The sequence below is a fragment of the Salvelinus alpinus genome, chromosome 20 (genome assembly GCF_045679555.1).
Source record: "Salvelinus alpinus chromosome 20, SLU_Salpinus.1, whole genome shotgun sequence".
Taxonomy (NCBI): domain Eukaryota; kingdom Metazoa; phylum Chordata; class Actinopteri; order Salmoniformes; family Salmonidae; genus Salvelinus; species Salvelinus alpinus.
Window position 1 is genome coordinate 13,865,108 of NC_092105.1, and position 15,670 is coordinate 13,880,777.

Here is a 15,670-nt window from a genome sequence, read left to right on the forward strand (position 1 = left end):
GAAATTCTTGAGGGAAACCTGTTTCAGTCTTCCAGAGATTTGAGACTGTATACCTACCTACCTAAATACCTACCTACCTGATAGCTGTACACTTCGGTGCTGAAATTGCTTTCCTGCTCTCTGCTGCGAGATTTGTCCTGCAGAAGCTATGCTCTAACATCCAAAAGCTCAACTCTGTCTGTATGGCTAACTGAGAATCACTGTACCCTCTCTCTCTTTAAACATCGGTGACATGAGGGTAGGGAATGTGTGTTTGACTGTCTTCTGTATACAGTATTATGGTGTTGATGTAGCAGTTCCCCTGCCTCTCTCTGGTGTAAACTCTCTGTCTCTGTCACTGCTGGCGTTTTCTCTTCAGGATCTGCCGTCATCCGTCCAACCCAAGAGTCGACAGGTAAATACCAGCACTCTCTACCTTGTGAAACACACAAGCTGAACTGTAACACACAACCCCCACAAGTCCTCCATTCATTTCCCCTCATCCAATTTCTACACGTCTGTGTGCGCGTGTGTGTGTGCGTGTGTGCTCGCATATGTGCACAGACACAGTGTGTTTGCGAGTTCACATGCGTCCCCCCCCCCCATTGACTAACTGCCAAGGTCAACCCATATGAGTAGACTCCATTCACTTACAATGTTGTTAATATACTGTGGCTACAGACTGATCTCCAAGCTGTGTTTAGAGCAGGATAGTGTCTGCTAGACAGGATAGTGGATCATGTGTAGAGCTACTGTAAGCCGTGACCTCTCCCAAAGAAATACTACTGGATATTGGTCTCAATCCAAGACAATTCAGACTCCAAATCTTCCCCAGCTGCTTACATATGTCATACCTTGTCTGTCTGTCTGTCTGTCTCTGTCTGTCTGTCTCTGTCTGTCTCTGTCTGTCTCTGTCTGTCTCTGTCTGTCTGTCTCTGTCTGTCTCTGTCTGTCTGTCTGTCTCTGTCTGTCTGTCTGTCTCTGTCTGTCTGTCTCTGTCTGTCTGTCTGTCTGTTTGACCATTGTCCATGCTAAAAGAAGCCAGAGTTCCAGGCCTCCAGTGCTGCCCCCCACTCCGGCTCCTCTCTCCCTAGCTCCCCTGCCTAGCCTAGGGACACGGAATGGCTTGTGGCCCCCCTTTACTCACCAATATCCAGACCTTCCCCTTAAGACAGAATACAGATTGTAATGGGGCATCCCTAAATCAGATCAAAGTCTGGTGGCCTCTAGCCCTGGTCTTTGACAGCTATAGGGTAGTGCAGGCTTTTGTTCCAGCCCAGCAATAACACCCCTGATTCTACTTGTTACGGTATCTATTATTATTGTTGATAGCTAGCTGATACAGTCTGCTCACCCTGTGGGTCAACAGGACCAGAGCTGGTTTGGGACAGTCTGCTCACCCTGTGGGTCAACAGGACCAGAGCTGGTTTTGGACAGTCTGCTCACCCCGTGGGTCAACAGGACCAGAGCTGGTGACTAACTGTAACTTTGTAACCAAAGAGTATATACCTAGTTTGCTTTGATTCGTAAAATCCTAGATGTAAACTAATGGCACAGGCATTGTTTAAACAGTGATGCTCCATCACCCTCCTCACCCCTTTCATCATTGTCTTTGTGGACCCCAACAGAAACACCATCACTGACTGTCTGTGTAGACTCAAACGCCCATCTTAAACCCATACACCAGCGCAAACCCAACGAGTAACTTGACCTGAGCTTTAATCTAATAAACCTAACCAAACCTTATCCCAGGAGAGTTGCGTACATCCAGTGTGTAGATGCCACCAGTAGAGGTCGCCCACAGTAGCACTGTCTCACTGAGACATGGCTGCAGTTACTTCACTGAACTGCACAGTCGCACATTAAACGGCATTACACGTCAGTCTCTAATCAGATAACTGAGACCCATGCATGGGCAGTATTGGACAGTTTGGAGGGGGTTACTGGCTCCTCAAGCCCTCTATAATCTCACCCGTTAGCATGTGACATCATCATCCATTATGATCTCTCAATTTGAAACCCATAAAATTGTTTTGGATTCCTGTTACTGAATGCATTCTACCTCCCTTCCTTGATCAGCAATCACTGATCTGACAGTGTTGGATAGGTTAAAGCTCATCCATGTATTTCACCAATCTAGTCATTTCAGATCTTTTAAAATGAAGGCAGGAACAAGGGAAGGAATATGTGTTCAAAATAATTCCAACGGGCCAGTCTCATCATTATAAGAAGGAAGGAATGTGTGTTTAAAAGAATTCCAACGGGCCAGTCTCATCATTATAAGAAGGAAGGAATACGTGTTTAAAAGAATTCCAACGGGCCAATCTCCTCATTATAAGAAGGAAGGAATGTGTGTTTAAAAGAATTCCAACGGGCCAGTCTCATCATTATAAGAAGGAAGGAATACGTGTTTAAAAGAATTCCAACAGGCCAATCTCCTCATTATAAGAAGGAAGGAATGTGTGTTTAAAAGAATTCCAACGGGCCAGTCTCCTCATTATAAGAAGGAAGGAATACGTGTTTAAAAGCATTCCAACGGGCCAGTCTCCTCATTATAAGAAGGAAGGAATACGTGTTTAAAAGCATTCCAACGGGCCAATAAGAAGGAAGGAATAGGTGTTTAAAAGAATTCGGGCCAGTCTCCTCATTATAAGAAGGAAGGAATACGTGTTTAAAAGAATTCCAACGGGCCAGTCTCATCATTATAACCAGGGTTGGGGTCAATACCATTTAAATTCCATTTCAGAGGATGAATTGAATCCTCTTTGACAGAAACAGGCAATTCATGAAATTAAGTCCATTTCAATTTATCCTCTGAATAAAATGAATTGAAGTGGAATTTATGTCCAACACTGAAAGTGACATCATCCATGTTAATCCATCACCATAGTAGCATTAATGCTTAACATTCTCCATCTCCCCCGCGCTCCACTCACCGTACTGTGTGTGTAGACACTCTGTAGTCGTTTTACTGCATGATGTGTGTGTGGTGCTTTCACATCCTAGATGGTCGTACCCAGACCTCCAATCAAGGATAAAATGTCCGTCAAGGTAAGATATAGTGTTGCCTCCACAGTGCTACACCATTGAGATAAAACGGCAGACATCCTAGGAATTGTTTTATCTCTATGGCTAAACCATAGTTATTCCCTTAGATGACTGTAATAGGAATCTTCTCCTAAACAACATCCCATATAGTAGAATCTAACAGTCTAAGACGACTAAAACCACAATGAAAAACCACAGCCTTTTGATTATTGTAACTAGTCAAGTCTTACTGTATTCAGAGTGCATTATCACAAGGTCTCAATACCCTTCTCAGAGAAATGTAATAAATATCAACATATGAACAGGTCTTCTCAGACACTGCACAAGACTGGTACTCTGGTGGTAAAGGTGTGTTGAATCAGTCAGTGGTACAGAACATATGTTTTGACAAGTCCAAAGAGAGATTCTAAAGAGACAACCCTGTGTTAACGATCCCTGAGAGATTCTAAAGAGACAACCCTGTGTTAACGATCCCTGAGAGATTCTAAAGAGACAACCCTGTGTTAACGATCCCTGGGAGATTCTAAAGAGACAACCCTGTGTCAACGATCCCTGTGCCATTTATATCAGTCAAATAAAATCACATTTGTTCATGAAGCCCTTTTTACATCAGCAGATGTCACAAAGTGCTTATACAGAAACTGAGCCTAAAACCCCAAACCGCAAGCAATACAGATGTAGAAGCACAGAGGCTAGGAAAAACTCCCTAGAAAGGCAGGTCCCTAGGAAGAAACCTAGAGAGGAACCAGGCTCTGAGGGGTGGCCAGTCCTCTTCTGTGTATTGCCTCTGAAGAAAGATGCTGATTAAAACCACAACTCGTGTTTTTTGTACCAGGCAGCCACATACACACGCTACTGCCCACTAGGGCCGGGCGATATGGCCAAAATATTATATCACAGTATTTTTTTTTTTAAATTGGACGGTATGATGGTATTTGAATAATACAAGTTCTACGTTTGCTTTATGAGTAGTGAGTGATCCTAGGGTGGCAACACATACATTCTAAGTGATTTCAAGGAGTCTTTCTCCATTCTGATTGTTTTATACTGTTCAATTCAACTTCAACCAAAACAAATGTCAGCACTTTTATAATTTCTGCATTTCCTGCGCTCAATTGCAGGGTGGAAAAAGTACCCACTTGTCATACTTGAGTAAAAGTATAGATACGTTTAATAGAAAATGACTCAAGTAAAAGTGAAAGTCACCCAGTAAAATATTACTTGAGTAAAAGTCTAAAAGTATTTGGTTTTAAATATACTTAAGTATCAAAAGTAAAAGTATAAATAATTTCAAATTCCTTATATTAAGCAAACCAGATGGCACCATTTTTATTTTTATTTTTTTAATTTACGGATAGCCAGGGGCACACTCCAACACTCAGACATAATTTACAAACAAAGCATTTGTGTTTAGTGAGTCCTAGTAGATGACCAGGGATGTTCTCTTGACAAGTGAATTGGACCATTTTCCTGTCCTGCTAAGCATTCAAAATGTAACGAGTAATTTTAGGTGTCAGGGAAAATGTATGGAGTAAAAAATACAGTATTGTCTTGAGGAATGTTGTGAAGTAAAAGTTGTCAACAATAGTAAAGTAAAGTACAGATACAAAAAAAACGACTTAAGTAGTACTTGAAAGTATTTTTACTAAAGTAGTACTTGAAAGTATTTTTACTAAAGTAGTACTTGAAAGTATTTTTGCTTAAGTACTTTACACCACTGCTCATTAGAGATAATTTCCACACTGCCACGTAGGGCTGCACGATATGAGCAAATAATCTTGGACTTGGACCAAATATTGCGATTTGACTCTCGTGGTTGAGGAACATCAAATGCGCTCCTTGAGTGACAGGGGGACGTGGCTAGATCTGTGTGGAAAGTGGCACAGAGAGAAAGAGTGGAGAGAGATGACTCAAGTAGCGAAGTAAACTATAAAAATTGCCATAACACATGGCGCATCACATTTAACAAACCAAACATTCAAATACCTGTATAGAAGATAAAGTAAAATCCTAAACCGGTCCCTACATCAGTACCGGTGTATCATAAAATCCGGTATACCGCCCAGCCCTACCGCCCATAGGGAAAGGTCTCCAACCTGGCAACCCATTGGTCTGTACAGCCAGACCCCACTCCTCCCCCTCTAGGTCTCCAACCTGGCAACCCATTGGTCTGTACAGCCAGATGCCACTCCTCCCTCTCCAGGTCTCCAACCTGGCAACTCATTGGTCTGGACACCACTCCTCCCTCTTCAGGTCTCCAACCTGGCAACCCATTGGTTTGTACAGCCAGAAGCCACTCCTCCCTCTCCAGGTCTCCAACCTGGCAACCCATTGGTCTGGACGCCACTCCTCCCTCTTCAGGTCTCCAACCTGGCAACTGGAAAGAGAGGCTGATTTATACCACACAGCTATTTCTTTGAGTGTCCCCCGTGAGGTAAAACTACCCATAGGGAAAGGTCTCCCATCTGGCAACCAATTGGTCTGTAGTATTGTGGTGTCTCTCTTGTCGTGATGTGTGTTTTGTCCTGTTTTTATTTAATTTAAAATGTTTAATCCCAGCCCCCGTCCCCGCAGAAGGCCTTTTGCATTTTGGGAGGTCCTCATTATAAATAAGAATTTGTTCTTAACTGACTTGCCTAGTTAAATAAAGGTTAAATAAAATAAACAGCCACACACCACTCCTCCCTCTCCAGGTCTCCAACCTGGCAACCGGGCATCACAGGAAATTATCTCCTCAACACAACTGCTCTCTCGCTCTCTCTCTCTCCCACCCGCCCTCCCTCTCTTTCTCTCTCCCTCCCTCACTCACTCTCCCTCCCTCTTTCTCTCTCCCTCACCCTCTCCCTCCGTCCCTACCTCATCAGTGACTCATTCAGCCCACTCCATCTTGACCTCTAGCTGACCCCTGTCTATGTGTCTCAGATCTACGTGAGGGCCCAGTTTGAGTATGACCCCTCCAGAGATGACCTCATACCCTGCAAGGAGGCTGGGATTCCCTTCCGGGTTGGTGACATCGTCCAGATCATCAGTAAAGATGACCACAACTGGTGGCAGGGCAAGCTGGAGAACACTAAGAACGCCACCGCAGGGCTCATACCCTCACCAGAACTACAGGAGTGGTGAGGAGACACACACACAGCCCAGACACGTATACACACACACACACACACACACAGCCCAGACACGTATACACACACACACACACACACACACACACACACACACACACACACACACACACACACACACACACACACACAGCCCAGACACACACACATACACACGCACTGAACACCAGACCTCCAGGAGTGGTGAGGAGACACACACACACAGCGATAGAACCCAGATCTCCATCAAAATCTAAAGAGAATCAGGTGGTGATTTAGTTTAGCTCTCATTGTGTGTATTTCCCGCCATGTTTACAGGCGTGTGGCGTGTATCGCCATGGAGAAGACCAAGCAGGAGCAGCAGGCCAGCTGTACCTGGTTTGGCAAGAAAAAGAAACAGTACAAGGACAAGTACCTGGCCAAGCACAACGCAGGTACACACACACACACACACACACACACACACACACACGTGGTCAATGGCGTGCATATACCATACAGTACACAGTCATGCAGTCAGAATGTTCCTCAGCTGTTACTTCATGGAATGTGAGGGTCTCACGTGTGAGAAGGTGGTATGAGGGAAATGGAGAGGGAGGTGTGGTCAAGGAACAAGGGAGAGGTGGTGAGGGAATGTGGGACCAGGGAGGACAGGGAGAGCAGGGAATTCACCGACTCCAGTGACACAGTCACGCCAGAAATAGCAGGGAGACCTGGTGCTGGGGCGTAAGGGCAAGCTCAGATATGAGGGTGTGTGTGAGTGGGCAGTTATCAAATTGGTATGTATCAAATCAAATCAAATTTTATTAGTCACATACACATGGTTAGCAGATGTTAATGCGAGTGTAGCGAAATGCTTGTGCTTCTAGTTCCGACAATGCAGTAATAACCAACAAGTAATCTAACCTAACAATTCCACAACTACTACCTTATACACACACAAGTGTAAAGGGATAAAGAATATGTACATAAAGATATATGAATGAGTGGTGGTACAGAACGGCATAGGCAAGATGCAGTAGATGGTATAGAGTACGGTATATACATATGAGATGAGTACTGTAGGGTATGTAAACATAAAGTGGCATAGTTTAAAGTGGCTAGTGGTACATGTATTACATAAAGATGGCAAGATGCAGTAGATGATATAGAGTACAGTATATACATATGAGATGGGTAATGTAGGGTATGTAAACATTATATTAAGTGGCATTGTTTAAAGTGGCTAGTGGTACATTTTTACATAATTTCCATCAATTCCCATTTTTAAAGTGGCTGGAGTTGAGTCAGTATGTTGGCAGTGGCCGCTAAATGTTAGTGGTGGCTGTTTAACAGTCTGATGGCCTTGAGATAGAAGCTGTTTTTCAGTCTCTCGGTCCCTGCTTTGATGCACCTGTACTGACCTCGCCTTCTGGATGATAGCGGGGTGAACAGGCAGTGGCTTGGGTGGTTGTTGTCCTTGATGATCTTTATGGCCTTCCTGTGACATCGGGTGGTGTAGGTGTCCTGGAGGGCAGGTAGTTTGCCCCCGGTGATGCGTTCTGCAGACCTCACTACCCTCTGGAGAGCCTTACGGTTGTGGGCGGAGCAGTTGCCGTACCAGGCGGTGATACAGCCCGACAGGATGCTCTCGATTGTGCATCTGTAGAAGTTTGTGAGTGCTTTTGGTGACAAGCCGAATTTCTTCAGCCTCCTGAGGTTGAAGAGGCGCTGCTGCGCCTTCTTCACGACGCTGTCTGTGTGGGTGGACCAATTCAGTTTGTCCGTGATGTGTACACCGAGGAACTTAAAACTTTCCACCTTCTCCACTACTGACCCGTCGATGTGGATAGGGGGGTGCTCCCTCTGCTGTTTCCTGAAGTCCACAATCATCTCCTTTGTTTTGTTGACGTTGAGTGTGAGGTTATTTTCCTGACACCACACTCCGAGGGCCCTCACCTCCTCCCTGTAGGCCGTCTCGTCGTTGTTGGTAATCAAGCCTACCACTGTAGTGTCATCCGCAAACTTGATGATTGAGTTGGAGGCGTGCATGGCCACGCAGTCGTGGGTGAACAGGGAGTACAGGAGAGGGCTCAGAACGCACCCTTGTGGGGCCCCAGTGTTGAGGATCAGCGGGGTGGAGATGTTGTTACCTACCCTCACCACCTGGGGGCGGCCCGTCAGGAAGTCCAGGACCCAGTTGCACAGGGCGGGGTCGAGACCCAGGGTCTCGAGCTTGATGACGAGTTTGGAGGGTACTATGGTGTTAAATGCTGAGCTGTAATCGATGAACAGCATTCTCACATGGGTATTCCTCTTGTCCAGATGGGTTAGGGCAGTGTGCAGTGTGGTTGCGATTGCGTCGTCTGTGGACCTATTGGGTCGGTAAGCAAATTGGAGTGGGTCTAGGGTGTCCGGTAGGGTGGAGGTGATATGGTCCTTGACTAGTCTCTCAAAGCACTTCATGATGACGGAAGTGAGTGCTACGGGGCGGTAGTCGTTTAGCTCAGTTACCTTAGCTTTCTTGGGAACAGGAACAATGGTGGCCCTCTTGAAGCATGTGGGAACAGCAGACTGGGATAAGGATTGATTGAATATGTCCGTAAACACACCAGCCAGCTGGTCTGCGCATGCTCTGAGGACGCGGCTGGGAATGCCGTCTGGGCCTGCAGCCTTGCGAGGGTTAACACGTTTAAATGTTTTACTCACCTCGGCTGCAGTGAAGGAGAGCCCGCAGGTTTTGGTAGGGGGCCGTGTCAGTGGCACTGTATTGTCCTCAAAGCGGGCAAAAAAGTTGTTTAGCCTGTCTGGGAGCAAGACATCCTGGTCCGCGACGGGGCTGGCTTTCTTTTTGTAATCCGTGATTGACTGTAGACCCTGCCACATACCTCTTGTGTCTGAGCTGTTGAATTGCGACTCGATTTTGTCTCTGTACTGGGACTTAGCCTGTTTGATTGCCTTGCGGAGAGAATAGCTACACTGTTTGTATTCGGTCATGCTTCCGGTCACCTTGCCCTGGTTAAAAGCAGTGGTTCGCGCTTTCAGTTTCACGCGAATGCTGCCGTCAATCCACGGTTTCTGGTTTGGGAATGTTTTAATCGTTGCTGTGGGTACGACATCGTCAATGCACTTCCTAATGAACTCGCTCACCGAATCAGCATATTCGTCAATATTGTTGTTGGACGCAATGCGGAACATATTCCAATCCGCGTGATCGAAGCAGTCTTGAAGCGTGGAATCAGATTGGTCGGACCAGCGTTGAACAGACCTGAGCGCGGGAGCTTGTTGTTTTAGTTTCTGTTTGTAGGCTGGAATCAACAAAATGGAGTCGTGGTCAGCTTTTCCGAAAGGGGGGCGGGGGAGGGCCTTATATGCGTCGCGGAAATTAGTATAACAATGATCTAGGGTTTTTCCAGCCCTGGTAGCACAATCGTACTGAACCGACTTTCCGGCGCCGAAAAGAGATGGCCGCCTCGCTTCGCGTTCCTTGGAAAATATGCAGTATTTTGTTTTTTTATGTGTTATTTCTTACATCGGTACCCCAGGTAATCTTAGGTTTCATTACATACAGTCGGGAGGAACTACTGAATATACGATTAACGTCAACTCATCATCGTTCCTACCAGGAATATGACTTTCCCGAAACGGATCCAGTGTTTTGCCTTCCACCCAATACAATGGATCTGATCCCAGCCGGCAACCCTGTGCGACGCCGTAAAAGGGGCAAACGAGGCGGTCTCCTGGTCAGGCTTCGGAGACGGGCACATCGCGCTCCACATCGCGTACAGTACAAGTGTGTGTTTGCTGCGTGTGTGCGTGTGTGCGTGTGTGCGTGTGTGTGTGTGGGTGTGGGTGTGGGTGTGGGTGTGTGGGTGTCTGTGATGTCTGGTGTCTGTGATGTCTGGTGTCTGTGATGTCTGGTGTCTGTGATGTCTGGTGTCCGTGGTGTCGGTGGTCTGTGGTGTCTGTATTCTCTGGTCTCTGTGATCTCTGGAGACCAGGCCAGGGTCAATGTGCAGGAGAAACTGACACTGCCATGTGCGTCTATGGAGCAGCTCAAATGACAACAGTAACCAGTAACAGCAGAGCAGCACTGACCAGAGATCAGCTGTCAGCCTCTCCACCAATCCTGTTCACTGAGAAGCCTGGAGAGGAGAGAGGGTATTATATAGATTTTGTTGTTGGGAGAATTACTTTTTTTGTCAGTTAATTGTGTAAAGATGTTTGCACATGTCAGACTACATCTGCACTGAGCTGTTCCCAAAAGATTATGGGAGTTGAGCTGGGTATCGGGCACAGCTGGGTGTATGAGGAGCAGGTTGGCATTTAAAGAGATGACTCGTGTACTGGAAGCAGCTCTGCAGAGTGGCCACTAGTTAGCATAGCCACAAAGTCATAAAATCTGATTTTAAACACAACCCTAAAGTTAACCATGCTGCTAGCCCTAATGCCAAACCCTGACCTTAAATTAAGACCAAAAAGCAGATGTTTGTTTTCATGTATTTTTACGATGTAGACAATTTTGAAACCGCTCAGTTCTGCCTAAATGGGCAAGACTGATGACATTAAATGTCAACGTGCGTATGAGGAGGGGGAGCAGGGACAGAGAAGGGAAGCAGGGACAGAGAGGGGGAGCAGGAGCAGGGAGGGGGACAGGGACAGGGAGGGAGATAGGGACAGGGAGGGGGACAGGGAGGGGGACAGGGACAGAGAGGGGGAGTAGGGACAGGGACAGGGAGGGGGACAGGGATGGGGATAGGGACAGGGATGGGGAGCAGGGACAGGGAGGGGGACAGGGACAGGGAGGGGGACAAGGACAGGGAGGGGGACAAGGACAGGGAGGGGGATAGGGACAGGGAGGGGGACAGGGACAGGGGGGGGGATAGGGACAGGGAGGGGATTAGGGACAGGAAGGGGGATAGGGACATGGACAGGGACAGGGACAGGGAGGGGGATAGTGACAGGGACAGGGAGGGGGATAGGGACAGGGACGGGGGTAGGGACAGGGAGGGGGACAGGGAGGGGGATAGGGACAGGGACAGGGAGGGGGATAGGGACATGGACAGGGAGGGGGATAGGGACAGGGACAGGGGGGGGGATAGGGACAGGGAGGGGGATAGGGACAGGGACAGGGAGGTGGATAGGGACAGGGACAGGGAGGGGGGCAGGGAGGGGGACAGGGACAGGGAGGGGCAAAGGGACAGGGAGGTGGATAGTGACAGGGACAGGGAGGGGATAGGGACAGGGAGGGGATTAGGGACAGGAAGGGGGATAGGGACATGGACAGGGACAGGGACAGGGAGGGGGATAGTGACAGGGACAGGGAGGGGGATAGGGACATGGACAGGGAGGAGGGTAGGGACAGGGAGGGGGACAGGGAGGGGGATAGGGACAGGGACAGGGAGGGGGATAGGGACATGGACAGGGAGGGGGATAGGGACAGGGACAGGGGGGGGGATAGGGACAGGGAGGGGGGTAGGGACAGGGACAGGGAGGTGGATAGGGACAGGGACAGGGAGGGGGGCAGGGAGGGGGACAGGGACAGGGAGGGGCAAAGGGACAGGGAGGTGGATAGTGACAGGGACAGGGAGGGGATAGGGACAGGGATTGGGAGGGGGAGGGGGATAGGGACAGGGACAGGGAGGGGGATAGGGACAGGGACAGGGACAGGGAGGGGGCTAGGGATAGGGAGGGGATAGGGGCAAGGACAGGGATAGGGACAGGGAGGGGGATAAGTACAGGGACAGGGAGGGGGCTAAGGATAGGGAGGGGATAGGGATGGGATAGGGACATTGAGGGGACAGGGACAGGGAGGGGACAGGGGAAGGGAAGTGGGCCTGGAGGTTGCAGATTAGGGGAGACTCATCAAAATGCTCAAGTAGTAGAGGAGAGAATGAGAGGTGATGTGGTGAATAGCTGGCAGCATGTTCACAGTATGAGGCCAATGATTAGGTCCCATTTTAACTCTATAAAGATGAATCATTCCTACTTTCCCTCCTCAAGAGGCCAGAGTGTGACGCTCTGGGTAGAAGTTGCCCTTTAGACACATACTAAGTATCTAAGGTCAGGTCAGTATACCCTGCCCAAATCCTGATCTTAAAATACAAAAACTGGCCTTAGATCAGTGTCTGGGAGCAACTTCATCCTACTCCGTTTGGTTAGTAATATAAAGCAGTGCATCAGAGCTTTGCTGCTTCAGAGTTGTATTGTTGTATTGCTGTATCTATGGTAACTTCTATATTGTTGTGTAACTGAACCCCTGTCCATCTCTCACGCTGTCCCCCTCCAAACGGCCTCTCTGCATGTAAGTAACAACCAGTGCCAGAAGCTGGCTAGCTAACGCCTCTTTTGTGTCTCTCTCTCTCTCTCTCTCTCTCTCTCTCTCTCTCTCTCTCTCTCTCTCTCTCTCTCTCTCTCTCTGTCTCTGTCTCTGTCTCTGTCTCTGTCTCTCTCTCTGTGTGTGTGTCTCTCTGTCTGTCTCATTCTGTCTCTCATCAATTTTTTTATTTGAGTTATTATGAACCTTTCAGTTGACCAGCTGTTACTCCTAACTAGTGCTGAGCGATTTACTGAAATTGTGGTTCTTTTTTGGTTTACAAAATACGAATTGTCTGACGTCGGTTCAATTATTTGAATTGCATTTTGTTCGTTTTTTTCTGTGAGCTCAGTGCACTAGTTAAAATGTGCTAATTAAATACAATGACCATAATTCATTGCACATCTACTTGATAGATGTAAATGCATGACTTACATTATTTACTTTGAAGAACTACTAAAATAGTGATTTTGTCAGACAGCGTAGACCGCAGCTCTAAAGAGATGAGATGATGACTTGGAATGAAATAATGGAGTCATCAAATAAAACAAATGTAATATAAACAACAACTGAAATATTTGATTTAAGTAATGTGAGTAAATGATGGTTAATAAGTGATAAGCAGTAATGGACCATCATGGAACTTTTAATAATTGTTTTCTGTGTTGTTACAGCATTCAACCCAAAAAATCGAAACCGAAATTGAAAACCGGGATTCTTTTTGAACAATCAAACCGAAAACGAACTGACCTCAAAAAGCACTAATTGCTCAGCACTACTCCCAACGTTTCCATTTTGTTTCTGTTGCACCTGCTCAGAGCAACAGAGATCCAGCACAAAACAGAAAGAACGTAGCTTTGCAGTTTGTGTGTGTATTTGCATGTGTGTGTTTTTTAGTTTTCCTACTCACCCATATATTTAGTTTATTTTGGTGTTGTGTGTTTCAGATGTAGTTAGTTGAATTTTAACATCATACATATTCCTCAGGGAAAGAGTCCCCATTTGATATCCCTGAGCGTCATTCTCAGAACGTGACACGTTGCACATAAGGTTAAAGGTCGGCACAAGTTCAAGGACACATGCCAGCCAATGAGAGAACAGAGCAGCAGAGGAAGCAGGAGAGATTGAGCCAACCTTAGCCGTTAGAGATGGTGAGAGAGAGAGAGAGAGTACATGGCGTACTGAGTGTTGTATTTCCCATGTCAGACACAGCTGTTAGGTTCAGTAGAGGTGTAATGCACTGTATGCTCTTTGCTGTATGCTGTACAGACACCCAGGAGTGTCGTGTCCTACTGTCCTGTGTTCTCTCATTCATCTCTTCTTCTATCCATCCATGGTTTTATATATAAATAAATACAAACGTAACACACATACATTGTGGTATCACTTTTTAAATGTAGATGTTCCAAAGGTGCACATTATCGGCTTGTATGTGACTTGTATGCATGGAGGCCTGGAGACGCTAATCTTGTTTATGTTAATTAATGGTCAATTACCGTGAGACCGGCAGTCTTTTAAATGACAATAACCGGCTGACAGAATGTCTTGATCGTCACAGAGGTCACATCAGACCAGAAGGAAAACACAATATTCTCCATATTTTTCCCGTCATGTGTAAACAGTCTTACACAAATCTCTCTTCTTCATCTCATTGGATTAGGGCTTTAGACTGGGTTATAATAAATTACTCCTCTGATTTAGCTATTTGATTTAATGATGTCACGTTTAAGGACATACAGGCCATTGTACTTATACGACTCCAAGGGAGAAGATCAAGCTCTCTCTCTCCTTGTAACATCATAGATCATTCCCTAATTGTGAATTATCTCCCAACTGTCACTAATTGTCAATAACTGTCACTAATTGTCAATAACTGTCACTAATTGTCACAGAGAACATGTGTACCCCTTCATCTCATGGCTAGCCTGGGTGCTTGTCTGTTTCTGTTTTAGCCACCTTGTCCTTCTCAGTTCCAGATGTCGATATAGTGTTGTTGAATGTTGAAACACTCAAGTACCCAGGCTATGATTGTCTCCATGTGCAACTGTCTGTCACAGGCATTCTCTCACCTTACTGTTAGGGTCCTGTGTTGTCCCAGTGTAAGATGCACTTCTCTGGATGTCGCTCTTTACCTCTCTTTCATAGTGTCTCACTATCCCTCTCTCTTTCCTTGCCTCCCTTTCTCCAGTATTCGACCAATTAGATCTTGTCACGTATGAAGAGGTAGTGAAACTGCCTGCGTTCAAGAGGAAAACACTAGTCTTGTTAGGTAAGTCAAAATATCACCTGGCATTATAAAGGATAATGCTGTATTGGCTAAGGGGACTAGGTGGTGTTCTCAGTTCTGACTGAGGGCTCTCTCTTCTACAGGGGCCCATGGAGTGGGCAGAAGACACATCAAGAACACACTAATCACAAAACACCCCGACAGATTTGCCTACCCAATCCCACGTAAGACACACACACACACAAACACACACACACACAGATTCACCTACCCCATTTCACAGACAATAAATCAAATCAAATCTTAATTGATTTGTCACATGCGCCGAATACAACAAGTGTAGACCTTAACAGTGAAGTTCTTACTTACAAGCCCTTAACCAACAGTGCAGTTCAAGAAGAAATAAACAAAAGTTACAAATAATAAAAAGTAACAATAAAATAACAATAACGAGGATATATACAGGGGGTACTGGTACCAAGTCAGTGTGTGGAGGTACAGGTTAGTTGAGGTCATTTGTACATGTAGGTAGGGGTAAAGTGACTATGCATAGATAATAAACAGTGAGTAGCAGCAGTGTACAAAACAAATGGGGGGGGGGTCAATGGAAATAGTCAGGTGGCCATTTGATTAATTGTTCAGCAGTCTTATGGTTTGGGGGTAGAAGCTGTTAAGGAGCCTTTTGGTCCTACACTTGGTGCTCTGGTACCGCTTGCCGTGCGGTAGCAGAGAAAACAGTCTATGACTTGGGTGACACTAAAGTTTCCAAAACTGTTAAAATATTGTCTGTGAGTATAACAGAACTGATTTGGCAGGCGAATACTTGAGAAAAATCCATTCAGGAATTAGTTATTTTTTTGGTTTTGTTGTTTTACGGATATATTTTGGATTTTTTTTGTCTGCCTGTTTTGACTGCGTTTGAGCCTGTGGATTACTGAAGAAAACGCGCGAACAGAACGGAGGTTTTTGGATGTAAAGAGACTTTATCGAACAAAAGGAACATTTATTGAGTAA

At 46.3% G+C, this 15,670-nt stretch overlaps 1 protein-coding gene across 12 annotated transcripts in view; it reads left to right on the forward strand.

Moving 5' to 3' along the window:
- The window catches only part of LOC139547140 (peripheral plasma membrane protein CASK-like), a 225,368-nt gene that overhangs the window by 199,473 nt on the left and 10,225 nt on the right, over positions 1-15,670 (forward strand). For 4 of the 12 annotated variants that reach the window (XM_071356175.1, XM_071356174.1, XM_071356177.1 and 1 more), the window contains 6 exons: positions 359-394; positions 2,986-3,030; positions 5,950-6,146; positions 6,453-6,568; positions 14,618-14,698; positions 14,800-14,880. In XM_071356175.1, coding sequence (XP_071212276.1) covers positions 359-394; positions 2,986-3,030; positions 5,950-6,146; positions 6,453-6,568; positions 14,618-14,698; positions 14,800-14,880 — 556 coding nt within the window. The remainder of the gene's footprint in view (positions 1-358; positions 395-2,985; positions 3,031-5,949; positions 6,147-6,452; positions 6,569-14,617; positions 14,699-14,799; positions 14,881-15,670) is intronic. The other 8 variants (XM_071356184.1, XM_071356179.1, XM_071356180.1 and 5 more) reach the window with 3 other exon arrangements.